The sequence below is a fragment of the Micropterus dolomieu genome, linkage group LG11, assembly GCF_021292245.1.
Source record: "Micropterus dolomieu isolate WLL.071019.BEF.003 ecotype Adirondacks linkage group LG11, ASM2129224v1, whole genome shotgun sequence".
NCBI lineage: Eukaryota > Metazoa > Chordata > Actinopteri > Centrarchiformes > Centrarchidae > Micropterus > Micropterus dolomieu.
This window is the reverse complement of record NC_060160.1, coordinates 16232420-16253994: the sequence shown is the minus strand read 5'-3', so window position 1 is coordinate 16253994 and position 21575 is coordinate 16232420. Positions and strand designations below refer to the sequence as shown.

At 39.9% G+C, this 21575-nt stretch overlaps 1 protein-coding gene across 1 annotated transcript in view; it reads left to right on the top strand.

Annotated features, from left to right (window-relative positions):
• Window positions 1-307: 307 nt before the first annotated feature.
• prkcha (protein kinase C, eta, a) overlaps window positions 308-21575 on the top strand; it is a 22947-nt gene continuing 1679 nt past the window's right edge. Inside the window, exons 1-12 of the mRNA XM_046062934.1 lie at window positions 308-1007; window positions 5006-5069; window positions 9226-9379; window positions 9476-9510; window positions 9603-9685; window positions 10291-10420; window positions 10522-10655; window positions 10762-10890; window positions 11186-11359; window positions 13987-14141; window positions 17571-17709; window positions 18284-18472. Of these exons, the coding sequence (XP_045918890.1) occupies window positions 657-1007; window positions 5006-5069; window positions 9226-9379; window positions 9476-9510; window positions 9603-9685; window positions 10291-10420; window positions 10522-10655; window positions 10762-10890; window positions 11186-11359; window positions 13987-14141; window positions 17571-17709; window positions 18284-18472 (1737 nt within the window). The 5' untranslated portion in view covers window positions 308-656. The remainder of the gene's footprint in view (window positions 1008-5005; window positions 5070-9225; window positions 9380-9475; window positions 9511-9602; window positions 9686-10290; window positions 10421-10521; window positions 10656-10761; window positions 10891-11185; window positions 11360-13986; window positions 14142-17570; window positions 17710-18283; window positions 18473-21575) is intronic.

Here is a 21575-nt window from a genome sequence, read left to right as displayed (position 1 = left end):
AGAAGAAGAATGAGAACAAAAACAATAGGGCTACAGCTGCTTCGCTGCTTGGATCCCTAAAAACCCCATCTTTTTTATATGGACACTGAGTGTGGACCACTAGCAGGCGGTCCACACTCGGCGCAGGACAGGTGAGCCATCAACAACACCTTCAGCGAGCAGAGTGATGCATCATGGTCAGTATAGTAGCAGACGCCTCTTTCTTAACAAGAACTACAAATTAACCATGTGACACACCAAACCAACAGTGACAGGTTGAGAGGTCGCGTGCTGTGTGTGTGCGCGCTCTCCCTGACAAGTAGTATGCGGAAGATGTGCTTGTACCTCCCCCTCTCTGCTCCTCCTCCACGGCATGTCAGTGTTTTGGCTTCCTACTTACTGAATGCTAGTAAAGCAGGTTCACACCGTGACAGTGCGGCGTTTATATGCGGGCTGACAGTAAATGTTTGCGCTGCGAGGCGGGAAGTCAAGTTAAGTCAGGATGAATGCAGCAGAGCGCAAGAGTTGACAGCGAATTAGATTTTTACTATGAATGTGTTACAGCGCTGTTGTTGTTGCTGAAGTGGGCGTGAATGCTTTTTTAAATCTGTTTTATTTTGTTTCGCTTCTCGAGTGATTTTTATTTTCGAGGTTAAACTAGACAAGTTCGATAAAAAATGAAGTTTAACGGTTACCTGAAGCTCCGGATCGGCGAGGCTCTTGACCTGAAACCGACCACTTTTTCCATCCGCCACTCTGGCATCTTCAACAAATCCCCTCCAGGCCTGGACCCCTACATAGTGGTGAAGGTGGACGACTACAAAATTGGACAAACTCACACCAAGCAGAAAACCAATATGCCGACGTACAACGAGGAGTTCTGCCTCAACGTGAACGACGGGAAACAGATTGAGCTGGCGGTTTTCCACGACACTCCAATCGGATATGATGACTTTGTGGCCAACTGCATCATCCAGTTTGAGGATCTCCTCAAAACCTCCAACACGGGGGAGACTTTCGAGGGATGGGTAAGTTAAAAAGTAAACACAGTTTCGAAACGAAAATCAGTTAATATATAATCATGTAGGGGAGAGCAGTGTGTCATCATTTACATTTAGATTTACTCATTTTGGAGACGTTTATATCCAAGGCGACTTACATTTGAGGAACAACATACAAACATCAACAAAGCATCATTACAGCAAGAGATCTACAAAGTGACAAGACATTTACGAGCTGAATGTGTCTCATCACATGCATTAAAACACAAGACCTTAAACTACACTTGCAAGCATGCACACTAGGGGTACAAGAACCCTGACACAGCTCTGAACCAAAGGGCACTGACCAGAGGGAACCAGGAGCCTCTCTGACTAAAGCTTAAACAAGTTGTTTAACACATGTTTGTTCATATGCACTGTAAATAAACCTATAACAACTATTCATTTAGTTTCCTCTTGAACTAACAAGGAGATCGCAGCTGGCATTAGGGTTAAACAAGATGCAAAAAAAACAAAATCATATTGCGATATGAGGGAATGGTAATTTTTGCATTTCATTTCGATGATGACGATGTGGTCTCTGAGGACTTGAGCAGGTTCAGGAAACAACACATGCTGTTAAGCCCGGGGCACTGTTCACTACACATGTCACTGCCACTCTGAGGAACTTTGCCTGTTTTTCTGCCTGAAAACATCAACACTGCCTTGTCTGCGCCCTCCTACTCTCTTGACAAGACATCTGCACGAGCACCCGAAAGCACAGGCTTACTAAAGAGCGACACCATCACACATTCACACTTTCATGTCCTTAGTGTGGGCAGTACGCAGTGGACGTGGAGCTTTTTCAGATCTTGCTCTTATCAGCTTAGGAGCCTTTTCTGTGATCATCAGTGAGTATGGTATTGAAACCACAGATACCGCTGCTGTGGCGAGGTGTGAAGTTTGCTGGCAGGGTGCACTTACAAACTCACATTGCCTTGGCCTGCTAAGCGTTTGACCTGCCTTTACAAACAAATGCATGGTGATAAGATCCCCGCAGTTCTCCTTCCAGAAGGTAACCATACTTTACATAGGTGTAAAGGAACAGACAGTCTTTTTAAACTTCAATACATCTAATGCAAAGTTGACAAGTCAGGGGGAAAATGTACCTCATCAAAGCTCAGATTACATGTAAAACATCACAGTAGTTTCACTCACATTAAGACACAAACAAAAAAACTTCCTTCAAACTGGAGTTTCCGTACTTCCTTTCATCCCCCTAGGACTATAAGCCGCTGCAGGTGTTCGTGAATGTAACCTGAACAGGTCCAGGCCTGGGGCAGACTGAGGCAGCATTGCCCACCTGCAACACTCTCATCACATGATATATTCTCCTTCAGCCTGTGCAGTTTCAGTCAATTATGCAAATTTTTCTGGGGAAAAAAAGTCAATAATTGTATCTAAACGTTAAGTTAATTAAATCACCCAGTGGATTTATACTACTGCAGCAAAACCCTTCATTTCACCAGTGAAAGAACTTCACACGCTCAGAGTTTTTGAGAAATGCAGCCAAAGGGTACACTACACAGACTTTACAGTAACCATCAAACCAAAAGCTTGAGTAATGCCTCAGTACCACACACATGTGTACATGGCATGGTGTTTGAGAAGTGAAACTTAACGCTTTGGTCAGTCCATCTTAAAAGAACTAGAAGTGATCACAGAGGCATACTCAAAGCATCACCCACTCCATTAAAGCTAATTTATCTTTAGGACATATATTTAAGCAGGTGGTAAATCACTCAAGAATAAAAAAAAATAAAACACGAGACAGCCTTGCACACGCTATCACCGAGACCCCAATCATGGAGGGGAAGTGGTATGAAAATGGAGCCCTGTCGGCAGTTTTGAAAGAAGTAATTTGTTAGTGCGTTAAGCTTTCTCACTTCAAGACACAAGCTTGAGGTTGTTATCGTCATAGATCTGAACTGTGAAGCGTTTTTTTTTGTGCTTTGTTGCACAGAAAGAAGTGCTGGGCTGGTTTGTTTCACACATGAGGCAGCAGAGGCTGAGGCACAAGCCTCCACACGCCCACACTGCCGTTGATCACTGCGTTCCCACCATCTGATCAAGGCTTAAGGGCTCACTGTCAAAATACTTACTCTCTTTTGGCTCTTATCCAGATGTTCTACTTTCACCCTCGCCTCCTTTCAGCGCGTTCACCCCCTTCTGAGCACACAAGCTCCTTGCTGCTGTTAAGTGGAACATAAGAGGTTCTGATAAAGTTGAGCTTGTTTCTTGTAGTGAAGTTATTGTCGGGACTGACATCATCCGTCTGAGACATTCAGTATATGACATTTAGACACGTGAGGCCAGTTTCCTTTGCCTCCCAACTACTGAGACTACATGCCACTATATTGTGACATATTTGACTTGTGACTCCAGATATATGAGCTCTTTAATTTCCCAATACATTGGCTATAATCAGGACTGACGTATCTGTGGCATTGGAGTTGTGTCTCAGGCATAAAGTGATCAAGTCCTTCTGAGGAACACTGAAACTGAAATTGGGTTAAATATGGCCCCTCAGCATTTTCAAGCAAAGTGTACTGCTAGCTTGAGTGAAACGGGCCCCATCCCCTGTGTCTAAAAGAAAAAAGAAAGAACAAAACAAAAAGAAGAAGAAGCTTCCACCTCTGTGATTCAGCATTAAATGTTCTGCTTTTAAATAACACCATCATGCTGCTATCACCATCTGTTTTAGATCAGATCTGCTCCACCTTAATGGAGATGTTCAGATTCAAGTCTGTCTTAAAACAAGGCCTGTATGTACACTGAAAGAGTTATGCCGTTGTACTTGTTCGTCCTGTTGACCTCTACGGTCATGTAAGTGATGGGAGAACAAAATCCACAGTTCTGTGTTAAGATACACTATAAAGTCAAGCCAAAGTCAAGCTGGACTTTTCACGGACTGTCTTTGTGTACATATGTACATGTGGAATATTGTCTCAGACTCCTTTTGCAGAGCTTAGCGTCTTTCATCGGAGCAGACGGACGTTCACAGTGCAGCTTTTTAATTATTTCCTAAAGCTTGGCCAGTGTAAGCAGCAAGGGTGAAAATACCCAAGGTAACATTTGAGGAAGACAGTGGACCAGTCAAACATGCCGTCTAGACTGTAGATTGAAACACAGGATATGAACAGGTAACTGAAAACAAAAGCGGAGCCTTTTGAGATGAAGTGAAATGTTCTCTTCCTTGAAATGAAAGTTTTACACTTCATGTACCAACTGAGTCGCCACTGTTGACCCCGTAATGTGTCACTGTTTTGTGGGCAGACAATATTTTCCAGGCGTGGTGTATGAGTAACATAAATAGATCCTCATTTAAGCGCAAAGTGACCTAAGTTTCCATTCAGCGGTTGCTGTGGGAAGTATATTGTTCTGTCAACTCCGTTTCTGTCCGCCTCCAAAAAGACCCTCTTTTGTATTTACAGCTTTTAGTTTTGTACTCAAACATTTGTAAGTCATCAACTCTCAGCTGAGCCTCAAGTCGACACAACCAGCCCAACCTGCTAGACCTGCCATGTCCAAATTTCTGACATTACACACACACACACTAAAGAATGCAAAAATATGCAGTCACATACCTGCATCTTGTCTATAGTGACAGCTGAAGGACTGATGGTCAGATGTCAGATACCATCTTGCATGCTTTAACAGGAAAGCACATTCAGACACAGACTTTTTTTTACATATATCACAAATAAAATAAACAATTTTCAACCATAAGTTGAAATGCACTATAAAATACAAAATAAAATACAATGCAATACAAATATAATTTCAAAGGCATCAAAATGGCCATATTTCTGAATTCCTTTTTGTCTACTATAGTTAGTTTGGGCTATGTGTTATGTATGTTAGGTTACAGATTATTCTTTCTAATGAATTGGTATAATTGTGGTCGATCTTAATACCTGTCTGTACTGTTTCTGTTGAGCTTCTTGAGTATACAGATGTCTAATAGTGTTTTTGTGTGTCTGCAGATGGACTTGGAGCCAGAGGGCAAGGTTTACATTCATATTACACTCAATGGATCCTTCACTGATGGTAAGGCTGCTGCTGTAGATTAAATTGCAACCCAGTTTTTCTCCCCATGCATTAATACCGCTTTTGTTTTCACACATCACAACAGTGCTACATTTATGCCAACTCAGTTAGTCACTGTCTTATCCTTTCTTGTCTGTGAAACCCTGCCTACTATCGTGAATAATTATTATCTGTGTGCCATTTCACACATAAAAGTGCATGTGTTATAAAAGAGGCTCTCGGTATAGGTGTGTGCACATGTTTCTGTGTGACTCGAGTAGTTTGGTATGTGCCAGCCAGGAATGCTTGTTTGCTTTCTTCTGACATTAGAGGACATCAACAATGAGGGCATCTGTAGTTTAAATGTGTACATGATCTTTTAACCAAGATGTAGCCATGTAAATAAAACAAGCGAGAAGTGGCTGGTCTTTTGAGGCAGTAGTCTGGTTAGCTGGTGACTAGTTTCCCTCCGTTAAGTTCCCCTTTTTTTTATCTTCCGCCATCATGCCTCACTGCCTGCCAGACCTCATGACATGCATACATTTAATTTACCTTTGAAATACTTGACAAATGCATCGCATATTGAAGTTGTTTAATTTTCTTTCCTACTGCTGGAAACTAGTGGAACATCTTCACACATTCAACCTCTTCTTTTTTTGATATTAGCTATTATTAGGGCTCTAGGACGAAACTGAAGGAATATTTTTTTTCTCTAAATGAAGCAGATTATTTGTGGACTAAGCATGCTTGAAAACTTATGAAACATTGCACGAAATTCAAGTCCAGCGAAAATGTACGTGTCTTATGTCTTCATGCATGGGTGTGGCCAAATGGCTTGCTAGCACCCCCGGGCCCTGTTTCTCCGAAATGTACCAATTTTTTTGTGACAGATATATATGTCTAGACCTACGAAAAAGCCTCTTTGAGCAATTCCCTTTTTTTGCGATTTACACGTTACGTACTTTAGCGAACTCCTCCTTCAGAATGAATCCAATCAACTTCAATATTTTGCTGTGCAGTCTAAAGGAATTGACGATGACAAATTGTGCTCTCTGTGAGTTTTTGTCAAAGGGAGTGTCTGTAGCGTCACATTGAAAATCAATGATTCACTATGAAACAGGAAGTTGTTGTAACGTCACTGTACATGCTCAAATCTGTTCCAAACTTTACATTCGTCTTAAGGGTCCCGCTCTGAACACATCTACATGCCATTATTCAGTTATAGTCATAATGCCACCTACTGGCAACAGGAAGTAAGCGCTGTTTTATAATCATCATATCATTTACATGAAATGTTCATAGTGTGGTCCACACAACATGTTCTGGGACAAAAAGTGCATTGCTCTCTAGCACCACATAAGTGACAGAGGAAGTGAAATTTAACTCCTTTGTATGGCATCAAAAGCACATGATAATTCTGAGCCGCGTTGATGACCTCTGGAAACTGCACAGCGGCTGCAACAAGCCCCACGCGCATCGTGGTGCAAGGGCCCATCCAATGATGCTTGCAGCTTTAATTGGTAATTCATTTTATGTTTTTTATGTTATTTTTGTTTAATGTGATTTAATTTACAGCTCAAATGTTATCTCAGTGTGTTCCCCTGCTCTGTTATCGTCACCAACATTTTCACACTTCCAGGGGATTTTGCTAAAATTCCCTGGCACACTGCTGTGAAATGGCATCTTTTTGTTTTACACCTCTTGCTGGGATGTATGTTTCCCAGCAAAGCACCACACTGTCACAAAACTATCGGCAAACATCACAATTCACTCACCTAACTTTGGAGATAACCTCGGCCTTTTTTGTGTACATAGTGTATAAGTCACATGATTGGAAAGGTTACTATTTCTGAAAAACAGACAGAAAAGTTCTGACATGTTCACTCTATCTGTGTGCTGGTCTACCTCGAGGGGGATGCATCAGCCAACAAATATAAAAGAAAATACAAGCTTGTGTATGACTGCCAGTGAATGCACCATTCTGGCAATTTTTTTAACACAATATTGATAAGAATATTTTCTGATACTGATGTTTGCCATCATATGTCAAATGCCTGCCAAATCACACAAACTAATCAAATTATTGTTTAATGCAATAACCTGCTCCACTACTATGTGTTACATCAGACAAAACCTTTTGTTCACGTAAAACACAAATGACTTACATTAAATTGTCCTTCTGACTTGGCAAAACGATAACACAGTATGTACACATCATCACGACAAGATAAGATTGATAAGTAACATATATAATAATTTCCTGCTTTAGTCAATATGCACTTCTAACTGTCATGTAAACTTTTGAAGACAATGAAATACATAGACAAAAATCTTCTGGTCAGGGGAATCTTTTTGGTCTGATGCAACAAATAAATGTTTATCCGATAGATTATTGACCTTTTAACAGGGAAAAACTTTGTATACAGTGAATGTGACTGTAAAGGGCCCTTTTCACACTTCTACTACAAATATATGTCATTTGCAGGCGGGGTGGTAGGGGCTTAACAGAAAGGTTTGTGGTTTTCACCTCAAAAATAACTCTTCAGTTCTGCTATGTGTAACTACAGATACACAGAGCTTAAACACAAATGCAAATGTGCACAAAGGCAAACAGATATGGGCCCAAGTCTCATTCATTTAAAAAACTAAAATCTATTTGTGGCATAAAAAATTATGTTTTGAAACTTTTGTCATTCCACAGTTGGGGATGGAGTCATATGATACAGAAATTGATTGATCATAGATCATTGATCAGATATCAATATGGAAAATAATTTGTTAAACGATGTGTAGTTGGTAGCTTCATGTCAAACAGGATATGTTGGACTGGACATTGGTAAAAATTTGATAAATCATTTTGGAGAACATTGGTCTAGTACTGAAACACATCTGTTTCCCTTATTGATTTTTTTAAAGTTATTTATCAAGCAAAAATGCCAAACATGAGCTTGTTCTAGCTTCTGAAATTTGAAGATTATCTGCGCTTCAATGTTTTATGTTATTCTAAATTGAGCATCTTTAAGCCTTGTGCCCTTTCACATAAATCTGATGGCAATTTAACATGTTAGTCTTGTGTCTGAATAGAAGTCCAAGTCACTTTTCCATAAAGTCACAACGGAGCAAAGCAAGCAATTTGAAGACGTCGAGTTGGGCTCTGGTGAAATTGTGATGGCCATTTTTCACTAATTACTGACATTTATTTTACATTTACTCATTTGGCAGACGCTTTTATCCAAAGTGACTTACATTTGAGGAACAACATCCAAATCATCAACAAAGCATCAAATACAGCACGACATCTACAACTGACAATACATACTAGTAAGAGCAGCAATAAATACCAGTAAGAGCTAATAGCACATATCGCATCAATGGGGTAAATACACAGGGAAAGAAGAGTTGACAAAAAAGTGCAATCAATACAAGATAATTGTAAGGTGATAGAAGAAGAAGAAGAAGAAGAAGAAGAAGAGAACAGGAAGTGCATATTAGAGGTTAGGAGTTAGAGGTGTTATAAGAGAAAGTGCTCTTGGAAGTTTGTTTACCAAACAATTAATTAAAAAAATTTTTGTATTGTTTTATTTAAATGTAACACTGATATATCATCTTTTAAGTTGACTTGCCAAAATTGGCCAACATTTGCCTATTTACCCTTCCAACAAATATTAAACAAATGGCTCTCTACACCAATTCCTGAGGGAAATATCTGGCTTTTTAACTGCTAAATAACTCCACAGTTTTCACCAGCTAGTCATTAACTTTTCTGTCTGCTGTTCGGTGCTGAGCAGGTAGTGTACAGTGGGTGTTTAGTGAGCGCTTTGCCTGCTGCAGCCGAAAAAAAAAGCAATGAGAGTGAACTAAAACGGTGAAATTGGTGGGTCACAAAGTGAATACGATGAGACGAAAGATGTTAAAGAGCTCTATAGAGTCAGGCGATGATTGTTTGTGGGTTTGTTGCTACAAGTTGCCCCTTTCACATGCAAGGGATGTAATCCATTGCTAATACGGAAATATTGATAGCTGCTTTAAAGAAATTACACAGTATGATAACAGTGATCCATTCCAAACTAATGTATTTTCCACTCTTTACTTTTAGTGGTATTGGGTCTAGGAATTAGTGTATGGATTTCTGACTTAATGACACCAACACTTAACATTTGCTCTCATTTTCTGTCAGACGACGCCATAGTGAAAGAGAAGACCTACAAGCAGTTCACACGGCAGCGTCAGGGGGCTGTGAGACGGAGGATCCACCAGGTCAACGGACACAAGTTCATGTCCACTTTCCTCCGTCAACCCACCTTCTGTTTTCACTGCAAAGAGTTCATCTGGTGAGAAAGTCAAGAAAGGACGAATCACTGCTTACCGCACTGCTTCCATCTGTGTGGACTGTAAACTGGATCTGATTGTGTCTCTGTCTGTTATAGGGGTGTTTTTGGAAAGCAGGGTTATCAGTGCCAAGGTGAGCAGACCCTTATTTTCTCTTTCTGCCTTTTGACATGGTTGCTTAAACATACAGACACGAGTTTGACATTTGAGTGGTTGTCTTCTCAGTGTGTACTTGTGTGGTTCACAAGCGTTGCCACCAGCAGGTCGTCACTGTGTGTCCACGCATGAAGAAGCCAACAAAGGAAGAGGTAAGACACTTGAATCAGCCCAACAACGCTCTTTCTGTGCAACATCAGTATCAGTGTGCTACAATAAGAAGGATTCCTTGTCTCAACAGACCAATCAGATCATAACTGTGGAATCAGGGTGTCAGAAGGTTTCAGGCACTCAAGCATGCTGCTGCTGTTATTTTTTACCTCTCAAGCAGTTTTTTTTTTTTTTACACAGGATGTGCAAAAGATAGCAGACCTCTAAGACAGCCCCCTCCTACACACTCACACACACCTGCAGACTGTACGGGTTCCTGTTTCTGCGTTGGGCTGGTCACTGAGCCAGAACACTATACTACACCATGTGTTTTTATAAATACATCGGTGCTTGTTTCAGCATTTGAACATGTAATCTTCGCTCTGTTTTACTGTATTTTGCTGAACATTACAAGTTTCTCTTCCTAAGAAGAAATTCAGAGAAATGCTAATGCAGCAATAAACAGAAACAAGGTCCCAGTATGACAAAAATCAGAACTGAACATTTTTGACAATCCACTGTGGCAGTTTAAGGTAATTTAGAATATTTGCAGCTGCCATTGAGCAACACTTACTTGGTTAGTTTACAGTATGTCTTTTCTCCGCAGCCCATAAACCAAGGCTTCAGCATCAACATCCCTCACAAGTTCAACATCCACAACTACAAGTCGCCTACCTTCTGTGACCACTGTGGCTCACTGCTGTGGGGAATAGTCAGGCAGGGGCTGCACTGTAAAAGTAAGGCCTGTGTCAACGTTTGTCTCTCAAAATCAGGATCTCAAATGTCCTAATTTGCCTTTGGAATTGAGTGTTCCTCTCTGTGTGATTTCTCTTTTCAGTCTGCAAAATGAACGTCCACATCCGCTGCAAAGGCAACGTTGCCCCCAACTGTGGGGTCAACAGTGTGGAACTGGCCAATACGCTCGCACAGATGGGTCTGCAGGCTGAAGGACTGTCTAAACGCAACTCTGTGGTACAAAGGCAGAGTTTTCCAGAATGAGTCAAATTAGTTAATTGTACTTAAATGTGGTTTTAATCAGGCTGATATGTGTTTGTTTTTTGTTTTTATTTGTTGATAGACCAAAGGTGCAGGTCAGAGGGCGCCCTCTGTACGGAGGGAGAGTATGGTCAGTCAGCAGGAGACACCTCGGCTGGGAATCTCAGACTTCACGTTCCTTCAAGTCCTTGGCAAGGGCAGCTTTGGCAAGGTGTGAATGATGAGAGGAAAATGAAAAAATGCTGTTTGTGATGAAATGATGACCAAGGCGAAGAACGAGGAACCCGGCAGAATATGGGAATATGTAGAGTATACTAGAAGAAAATGTGCCTAGTCTGGTTAAATCAGAACTATTTTATAGATATTTTCAAAAGATTTGTTATGTGATGCATTAGCATTTCAACTACTAGAACATATGTAGGTAAATAAATAAACCTCATCTGTTCTGACTCTGGAAAAACCTGTAAATCCTTATCTTTGGTGCTCTGTGTATGTTGGGTCTGCAGGTGATGCTGGCGAGACTAAACAACAAAGATCAGGTTTTCGCGGTCAAGGTGTTGAAGAAGGATATCATTTTGCAGGATGATGATGTGGAGTGTACTATGACGGAAAAGAGGGTGCTGTCACTGGCCCGCTGTCACCCCTGCCTCACACAGTTGTTCTGCTGCTTCCAGACATCGGTCAGTGCACATACTGAGAAGTGACCCTAGATCGTACAAAGCGGATTTTGTAAGAATCCATACAGTGAATTATAAGGTATAAACTTTTTGCAAGTGTAGTGCACCCTAGTGGAAGAATATCCCAGGACTCCACAGTGAAGCTCAGACCGAGCACCTGAACAGATGCGTCAAGTTTGGTGACAATAGCTTAAGCCAATTTTGATTTAGGGGGATTTATGTAAAATTGTACATAAAGACATATAAAAATAATTTTGATAAGTTTTGATCAGCGTTGTCCATAGATCATCCTGCCAAAGTTTCAGGTCGATTGGCGAAACCGTCTGGGACGAGTTCGCAAAAATAGGTTTTAGAGAAAAGTGATAAAGAGTCACCCAGTTTGACATTTTTAGAGCAGAAGACCATTGGAGCAAAGATGCAGATGAATGATGAAATGATTAAAATGATGAAAGAAGCCTTGACCAAGCCGTTTTCAAGATAATTGCAAAAACGTAAAGTTGGTTGTTACAGCGCCACCATGAGGTCTATGTGTGCCATTTTTTTGCCTGAGTAGTGGGTGCAACCGGTTTTGGTAACCAAACACTTTTAGCAGAGAAAAAGAAAGACAGAAGAAGAATGAGAACAAAAACAATAGCTGAAGTTGTTACCCTGTTTAAATACCTTGTATGCCAGTTTAAATGTTTTTTTTATACCACTAAAAACACTGTATGGTAATAACGCTTTGTTCCCTTTTACAATTTTACATGGACGCCTAAAAATCATCTTTAAATATTTTGAAGCACTACAGTACTTAGGTGGTCTTAATGTGGCAGAGTTTCCATTCTTACAGCATTGCTTGCCAATAAATTCACATACAGATAGAATAAATGTATATTGTACATGCTAGTAAATGGCATGGCCTTCGCTTGAGTGAAATATCAAGTATTGCTCCATACAGTGTATCCATTCCAGTTTTTAGCTGTGTCCAAATTCCATACTCTCTCTACACAGTGTGTTCACACTGGAAAAGTTAGAAAATTCACTCTTTCTAATAAATCTGAGTGAAAAAATGCTGAGGGTGTACATTAATGTTCCACAATACAATGCACAAAGGGAATGGATGGAGCGTATATGAAGTTTAATCAGTATTGGTATTACAAATATATGTCTGGCAAGGCACATATTGCTTTAGTTGACTAAGGGCATTGATTGTTTTTTGTACATTAACCACACAAACAGTACAGTTAGACATATTGTAGTTAGCGGCATGTAGTGTGGCAATGGGGCACAGCATTGTAATGTTTAAATTGGTCATTAGGTGGCAGCAGTTTGCCAGTCTTGTGCCCAAGAGAGTGTGTGTGTGTGTGCATGTGTGTGTGCATGTGTGTGTGCTGAGGCTCTGCTGAGCTGTTATTCCTGGCACAGACGAGACACTCCTAATCTGTTGTTTGAGCCGCCACTGACGTACTTCACCTTGGGTCAAAATAGAGCAGCACGAAGTAAACAATTGACTCAGTGACGCTGCTCCCCCGACCCATCCAAACCCATACACATCCACAAAATAGTTACTGTTCCAACACTGTACCTCACCTTCACTTCTTCAGAGCAGGTAGTTACTAAAATGATTTAGAAATTTTATCTTGAAAGCGCCTGGGACTTAAAACATTATTGTTTACTGCAGCATTCCAACAATTTAGACATAACTTCTTTTTAATCAACCACTTCTTATTTATTAATTTGTTTCCTTTTGTTTTTTTGTCTTTTAATATAATAGTAATGTGTATTTTTAACTCTTATTTTAATGTATTCCTGTTTTTACTATATCTCTGTAAAGCACTCTGAATTGCCTTGTGTCTGAATGGTGCTGTTTAAATAAACTTGCCTTGACTTGCCTTGGAGAAAGTCAGAAAAGTCTTTTTGGGATAACTAAACTTTGGAAATTCCAGAGGCCACCATTCATTGGATGTGAATTTATAATGACCATCCCAGGAAATGGCATCTGTGGTTATTTTAATGTTCAAGAAAAACAAATTCTCATTGTGGTATTCATTTGAAACAGTTTTAGCCTGGTTTTTGTGATAAAATGGTAATTGCACCTCGGAGCTCAACAACTATCATTTAAAATGGTACATCTCAATAAGACAAAATAGAAATATCCAATCAAGAAACTGTTCTAGTGTGGATTTAAAGATTCCCACAGTTTTACAGCTGGGCCACACACCGAGTGCTGCCTGCTTTGCTTGTGCAACACATTATTATTGAACATTAAACATATAATCTCAGGGTAAATACGAGCCCACTCTAAACCACAGAGCAGTTTAACAGACTCAGCTGTGGCTGAATATCCTGATCACTTCAGGAAGCTCTATGGGTGGATCTGTACGTCACGCTTTCCTGCAGTTTTTTTTTCCATCGCATATCAACCATAGCCTGCAATAAGAAGATTTATGGGTTTGATCAGTATTTTATTTGACCCGCTGACTTTGAAGTGTGGTAATCCATTAAACAGACACGTGAAATTGATGAGAAGCAGACATGTCATCCTTGAAACAATCCGGGCATATCCGTGGTCATGGGTTCTTGGACTGTTTAATAACGTGTGTGGTTTGTGTGCACATGTGTAAATGTCATCTCCCTGCATCCTTTTGCAGGACCGCCTCTTCTTTGTGATGGAGTTTGTGAATGGTGGCGATCTTATGTTCCACATCCAGAAGTCCAGGAAGTTTGAAGAGCCTAGAGCGTGTTTCTACACGGCAGAGATCACCTCCGCTCTCATGTTCCTGCACAGCAAAGGCATCATCTACAGGTCTGAATGAGGGAACACAAATAATGATGAAATCTTCTAATGAACTAGAACACAAAGGTCTCCAAAGGTTAAAATAAAGGTCTACTGCAGTAAGTCTCCATTTTAACTAGACAGTGTCTTTTAATAAGTCCTAAAATATTATTTTAAAGAATATAATAAAATCATAATGAATGGCTTGTTTAAGGAGAACCCTGCCCATTTTTTTAACATTAGTCTCAGTTTAGTAGTTGTGGGGAAAACTACACTGCCTGTAAAAAAACAAAAAACAAAAAACAAACAAAAAAAAAAACAGTTGTATAATGTCTTGCTTTGTCAAGTCTGAGAAGATAACCCCTTATAACATAGCCAGGTTTATATATCAATTTAATTTTGGAGACAGAAAACCTGTGTCATTTATCAAAGGATCTAGCATTTTCGGATCTTGACCATTAGTAGGGACTGAAATTCAGGATGCTGTGTCTTGGCCTCTGTTGCATCAAATTTAACCTTTTTTTGAACTATCTTGCGATTCGTCCGGCTTTATGGGAGTGAAAGACCAAATCTCTGGGGTACTCATTTTTAAGAGGATTGTGTTAACATCTGAATGTGTATTTAGCCATCATTTCTTCACTTCCCATTTCAGCTGAAACATCAGTGTAGTTTTTGGGCCCACCAAAAAAACCCAAAACACTGAATTTGCCCCTGTGGTTTCATCTTGGCCTCCTCTCAAACTATTGAAGTTATCCCTAATGATTATTTTCCATTTAAATTCTCCAAGCAGTTCATTCAGCGCGTGTGTGTTGCAGCCAAACACTTGCGTTGGGGTATTCATGATATTGCTTTTATTCCAGCATCAGATATTTGAGGATATTCTTTGAGACCTTTTTTAGGATGCCATTGTCTACAAGCAGGGTTCAGAGTGGCAGCGGGCTCCCTGCCAGTACATGATGATAACGAAGGGCCCATCATGTGAGCTAAATACTGAGTTATATTTAGCGGTCCATGTGTTCTGTGTCAGCCTGCACTTCATAGCATGACTTTTAGCTTAAGAGGCCACACACTGTTTGCATGCTACTAAAATAACATGCCATATAGAAGCTTGCACATCAGGCCAGTGTTAAGAAGAGCAGAATTTTTGCTGCCTTGTTAAAACAAAACTGTATCCCCAGTCAGTGTGTTGTGTAATATTCATGTCTTCTCGACGTGACTCGACTTGTTATCTCTCTGTGGCTCTTTTAGCTTGAGGTAAAGTTTTGAAGCTTTTCAGTTACCACAGTGTGGCCATGTTTCCTGTCAAAAAGAAGTTTTAAAGATGATGTTCTAAAAATGCTGTGTTTTTTTTTTTTCATGAACCCCCCCAAACATTTAGTTGTAGCCTTAGTTTTGTTTTTAGGCTATTTGACATTTGAAGCATTTATTTCAGAGCCTAGACTGGCTGACTTTAACAGTTGTTTAGAGAGTTGAGCCAATTAAACACAAGTCTACCGGGGGGATACCCAGCAGCTTGAACAGCTGATCTATGTCATGCAATCCAGTACAAAAGCTCTACAATAAACACTGCTTTTGTGAAGCTTATACAATTTTCATGGGAGTTTGCCAGAGAGGTGTTTTGTTGTCTGGTGTGTGTTGTTTTTTTTGGGCCACTGTGGTAATTTGTCCAGAAAAAAAACTTCAAGCCTGTGCGTCAGAATGTTAGTCAGCATTTCCTTTTCTCTTCTTTGGAAATTTTCACATTAGTGCAACCCTGTCTAATCCGGTTAGTCGTTCTTGTGGTGTGATACAGTTTAGTATATCAATGTTCCAGATGTTAACTGTTGGCTAATGTAATTGTGGATACCACACTGTTTGACTGACCTACTTACTGTTGAGAGAGAGGTTGAAAGTCAGACTTCAGAGTCAGACTTGTCATTCCAATTTGATGAGGTAGATGGGTGAAGGAGTTGCAGTGGGTTATTTGCATATTGATGTGTGGTCCTCTGTAACTCAGTGAGAGCACGGTACTGAAGTGGCCAGTGTTTGGGATTAATTTCCAACTGGACATATTCACGGACAGATGGATAGACAGACCTTTATTGTAATTGCATGTATTATACAACGAAACTCTGTTGGAGCAATCCAGTTGGACCAATTGTACTGGAAAGTGTTTTGGAGCACACATACGTTGGTGAATCACTCTCTTAAACACAAACACTTATTGGCCTCCATTTCATTTTTCACTATTTTGTTGTTAGAGTTGTATTATTGTATTGCCCTTACATGCCCTAAACTGTGTAGTGAATGGCTGAGTGGTCATGTTGTGTCAGTATTGGAGCTCAGTTTTGGTTTGTTAGACTGCGAGGGAAAGTCACCATTAGCATCATCACAGTTACACAATCAGTTTACGGCAGAGAAGAGCAAACCAGATTACTCCAAGCCAAACCAGTGTTGCTTGACCAGCATTTTCAGATCTTGACCATTAGTAGGGACTGAAATTCAGGATGCAGTTCTTTTTTTTTTTTTTATGTTTAAACATCTCCCAAATGTAATTCATCTTCAGCATGTGCTATTACATAGTATCTTCTGCCCAGCTCCAGTCAATCTCTGTAAAATGTCCCTTGTCTAAAGGCCTGATCACAGATTAGAGCCGGCAGGTTTAATCTCTCTGTCAGATAACAAAGCACCAGCTGCCATGGACACAGAGCACACAGTTAACACTGGGAAAGATGCATCCACTGATATTATAATACATTTTATTTTAATTTCAAGTGATATTAAGACATGATGTTATTGCTTTATGTGGGGTTTCTTTTAGTATTTTGTATGCCAACACATGTCATTTATCAATTTCATTGCCCAGAACACTATGACATTGTTTTCAATCTAATAACCTTAGTAATAAAAGAAAGGGTGTGACATGACAAAATAAAACAGGGTAGCTAAGAAGCTTGCTTTTCTGTAGGTCCTTTGGTGATATGTTGTTTAATTTGATAATTAAAACTAAATGATTAATTTCAGCAGTCAAAGGAAATCAGTTTGCTTTAGAAGGAAACAACCACATCTGATTTACTATGCTGTAAGAATGTGTTCCAGCAAAAAAAACAGTAACTCAATAACTTTTGCCTCTCCTGCAGAATAAGAAGAATAAATATTAACATCACGGCACTTTTTCCTTCTTGCCAGCTGAAGTGGTCATCCGAATGTGTCAGACTTTTCCTGGCTGCCATTTAATCGTCAGGGAGTCGTCTGTCAGTGTCTCCTGCTGCCACAGAAGCTTCACTGTTTTCAGAGGACTGGGGGTTTTTTGTCTCACAACACGTTTCTACCTCTATCAGATACAAGTAGAAACATCACCTACAGGGTTTGACTGGAGATTGAGCACAGACATTTTAGCAGGCCGCTGATTAGCTGGATAACAATGCCCCAAGACACATATCTCATTTCCTGTGTCTTTCTGTGTTTCTCACCTTTCAGGGATCTTAAATTGGACAATGTTCTTCTTGACAAAGATGGTCACTGTAAGCTGGCAGACTTTGGCATGTGCAAAGAGGGCATTTTTGAAGGCGCAGCCACAGGAACTTTCTGTGGGACCCCGGATTACATTGCCCCTGAGGTCAGTTTCTACACTTGTTCTGAACAAACATACAATTTAGGACCCATACGTACTAATAATGATAGACCTTTACCCACCACACCTGTGGTACAGGACATTTTGTTGCTGTTTTATATATTCAGTTTTTAATATTAACATATTGTAGCAAAGAATAAGTTCAAGCACATTTAGCTTCCTGCAGCCCAGGTCTTCTGAGTTCATATGATGCAGTTCCAAGTCCCTTCCCCTCTCCATCACACCACCTCACTAAAAGCAAACACTGCGGTCACTGCCCGTCACTCCAAACTCCCTCCCTCCTGACTGGAAGGCAGAGTACCTGTGAGGTCAGCTAGTGAATGGCACTGTTGATTTGACAAGTCTCAATCCCCTCATCAGAATGCGTCTTCACAGACGTGCTTGGTTTTCATAATGAGGGATTAAGATCTGTGTCCTCATGTTTGAGACATTTTTCTCTGACCAAGGCAACACTTGCTCCTCAGTGAAGCCTCACTGGCAACGCACTAATCAAACACATCTAGCCTCTAATGCTGTCTGTGCTGTGATGGTTAACTTGTATGCTGTGACATTTCCACAGATCCTGCAGGAGATGCTTTATGGGCCCTCTGTTGATTGGTGGGCTCTCGGGGTGCTACTGTATGAGATGCTGTCAGGACACGCCCCCTTTGAGGCCGAAAATGAAGATGACCTCTTTGAGTCCATCCTCAATGAAGAGATTGTTTATGCATCTTGGCTCAGCAAAGAGGCAGTGAATATACTCAAAGCTGTGAGTCTTTTTTTATTTTGTTTTCACAGTAAGTGGTTCAACAACTGTAAAAATTGCATGATGGATACAGTTGGATGAAAGCAAGGTGTTACTGTAGTCTTTGTCTTTTTGGCAGACATACACCTTCCTCAGATTGTCCCTGTCGGACTTTTCTCACATTTTACAATTGCAGGAAATGTCTGTCATTACTTCAGTTTAAAAAAAGCTTTATAGAGGAAATCTATTCTCACTGGAATTGTGACCAGCATTGTTGAGACAAACTAGTAAGTTGCGTGAGCATTTACAAAAAGACCAATTCCTGGCATTCCTGGACAGTGTAACACGAGCCTGTGGTGTGATATATTTAGATATCAAAGGTTGCTCAGCTTTGCTCTGCATTTCTGTGAATGAGGGTTTGCTATTTGTTGTCCTTCAGACTGACTGAGACGGCAGCTCGGACTGGCAGCCCTGTGGAGCTCTGCCAGCCAGCTGTTTGGCCTGGGTCTCTTACATAACTATATTAAGGCATGGTCTGCTGCCCAGCCACAGCACACCAGCTATAAATACAACGACACCTCCTGACTCCATTCCTCCCCTCTTTGCACCCTGTTCTCCTTCTCGAATCCTTGTTGTTATGCCAACACGCTTGAGGAAGCACTGGACCAATCACTCCTGGTGATTTGTGTCACTGATCCCGGTGTCACACGTTATGTAAAGATGCATGTTGGCGTGAGTGGACTTGAACTCTGCTGCACTATTTATACTAAAGGTTGATCTGTTGCAAGGTTCTCCTTGATCCTGTAAGTAAGTTTATTGAGAAGAGTTGTCAGGTTGTTCCAAGGATATCTATAGAACGTATGTGACACGTTTGTTGGTTTGTTTGATGAGAATAATTACTGTTTAAATAATAACTGAAGGTTATTTTAGTTATTTTTGTAAAGATTCTGTATAAACATGTGGACACTGATAATCAGATGAAGAAATCAATTAGCGTTGAAACAAACATTTATTTTCATTTGTTGATTTTCTTTAATTGATTAATCAATTAATATTTAAAATATTAGAAAACAGCATAAAATATCTAAAATGACATCCTCAAATTGCTTCCTTTGTCCAACAAACACTCTACAACCCATTGACTTAGATGATTTATCGATTTAATCAAAATTGTTGATAGGTTTTCTGTCAGTCAACAAATTAAATAATTGACTAAAAGTTCCTGCACTAGTGTTTCTTTCTGATTGCTTTGAATGTTTCTGCGGGTGTAGTGGAGAATGGCTTCCTCATGCAGTAACGCTGACACGGCAGGTCTGGTGCTGAGGATGGTACAGCTGACGTGTAGCCATGGAAAAATGGCATCAACTTCAGTGGAATAGTCTTTATTAAGTTTTGTGGTCTGGAAGCCCCTGAACTGATTGACCTCCTGCTGGTCTGTCTAACTCAGTTATTTCCACTTCAAGGACCATACTGGTGCACTGGTGTGGTTTCTAAATAGGTTTTAACACATTAACTGCAAATCACATCATTAAAAGCACCCTCAAAGCTACATATCCCTGCACGAAACTGGATAAGTGTTAAACTGTAATGTTTCTTTACCCTCTCATAAAAATATGTCTTCATGTTAACAGATGGTAGATCAATCTATTATGTGAGGCATGTGATTTTTTTATTTTTGTTTGATCTCCACTTTAGTGCCGTTCTTCTTTGTCTGTGTTGCCTAATTGCTTTCCTTTTTGCTCTGTTAGTTTTGCTGGTGCATGTGGTGTTGTTTAGGCCGCTGGTAGTTAATAGTGTTTGGAGCTTATATGGCAAGACATTTTAATCTTCCCAATGACTTTGAGTTAATCTGGACACTGTCACCAAGGAGACGGAGGCTTCTTAGTTTGTTGTGGCCTAGTCTGAATGTCACCGCCAGCCCTAAGGTGTGCACAAACTCCACAGCCAAAAGAGGGCTGTCCAAAAACACATTTGTTTTTTTTTTCCAGTTTCCTCCCAGGTGGGGCTTGAAACAGAGTTTGTCAATTTTGAGTTTGGGCCTCTCCCTCTGGTATCTTCCGCCAACTACTACTTTGGTGGCAGACAAACGGTTTGAGTTCAACTATGATTCAATATTCTATTGTTTTACCGTGTACAACACCAGAAAGTTGAGACACCCTAGCTGCACTGCATTTAACCTAGTTGAACTCTGTCCAACTTAAGCATTGTGGGAGGCACCAGAGTTGGGAGGCGGGGATTGACTGGATGTCATCCTGGCTAAAGTCCATTTTTTTTGTTACTCCCAAGAAAATCTAGACTCATCTAGTTGAATAACACCTTTCCTCACTTTGTACAGACTCTTAAGGCGAGACACCACAGTCATATAGGCATTTGTTTGCTAATTTTACTCGTATCACAATGAAACTTTGTGCTTTTTATTTTTTCATATGCAAAGTAGGTATTTCTTCATTAAATATGCACTGATTTGCATATCACACTAATCCATTTTCCAAGTGTCAGATGGATTTTTTGGGGTTTTTAACATACTAAATGGACAGACATTTATAGTTATAATGGTTTATCAAAAAAAAAAATTTTCTTGGATTTATTCAAAATATACCACACATAAGAAATGGTGTGTAAAATTATGATGCTCTAACTGCTTTGAAGGGCAAGGAAAATGACTTGCCGTACAGGAAACATGTCATTTTGAGAAAACAGCTGTTAAGGATTAGCTAACATAAAAGAAACACTACACTCACAAAATGGATTAAAGGATTAAAAATGACTGTGTCACATGAACACTTCTCTTATAGATATAGGATATTTGAACTAGCTAAAACTGCTCTAGAGAACAAACTTTCAAATTATATATGATTCAATATGGAGAGTTTTAAAAAGACCAGTTGAACTTTTACATAGAAAGTGCTAACAAAGAAATTTACGCATTTGACGGACTTGGCATATAATAGACAAATAATAATGTGTGTGTGTGTGTGTGTGTGTGTGTGTGTGTGTGTGTGTGTATATATATATGTGTGTGTGTGTGTGTGTGTGTGTGTGTGTGTGTATATATATGTATATATATATATATATATATATAATAAATTATTATCTCACAATAATTTTCTATATGTTTTACAGATTT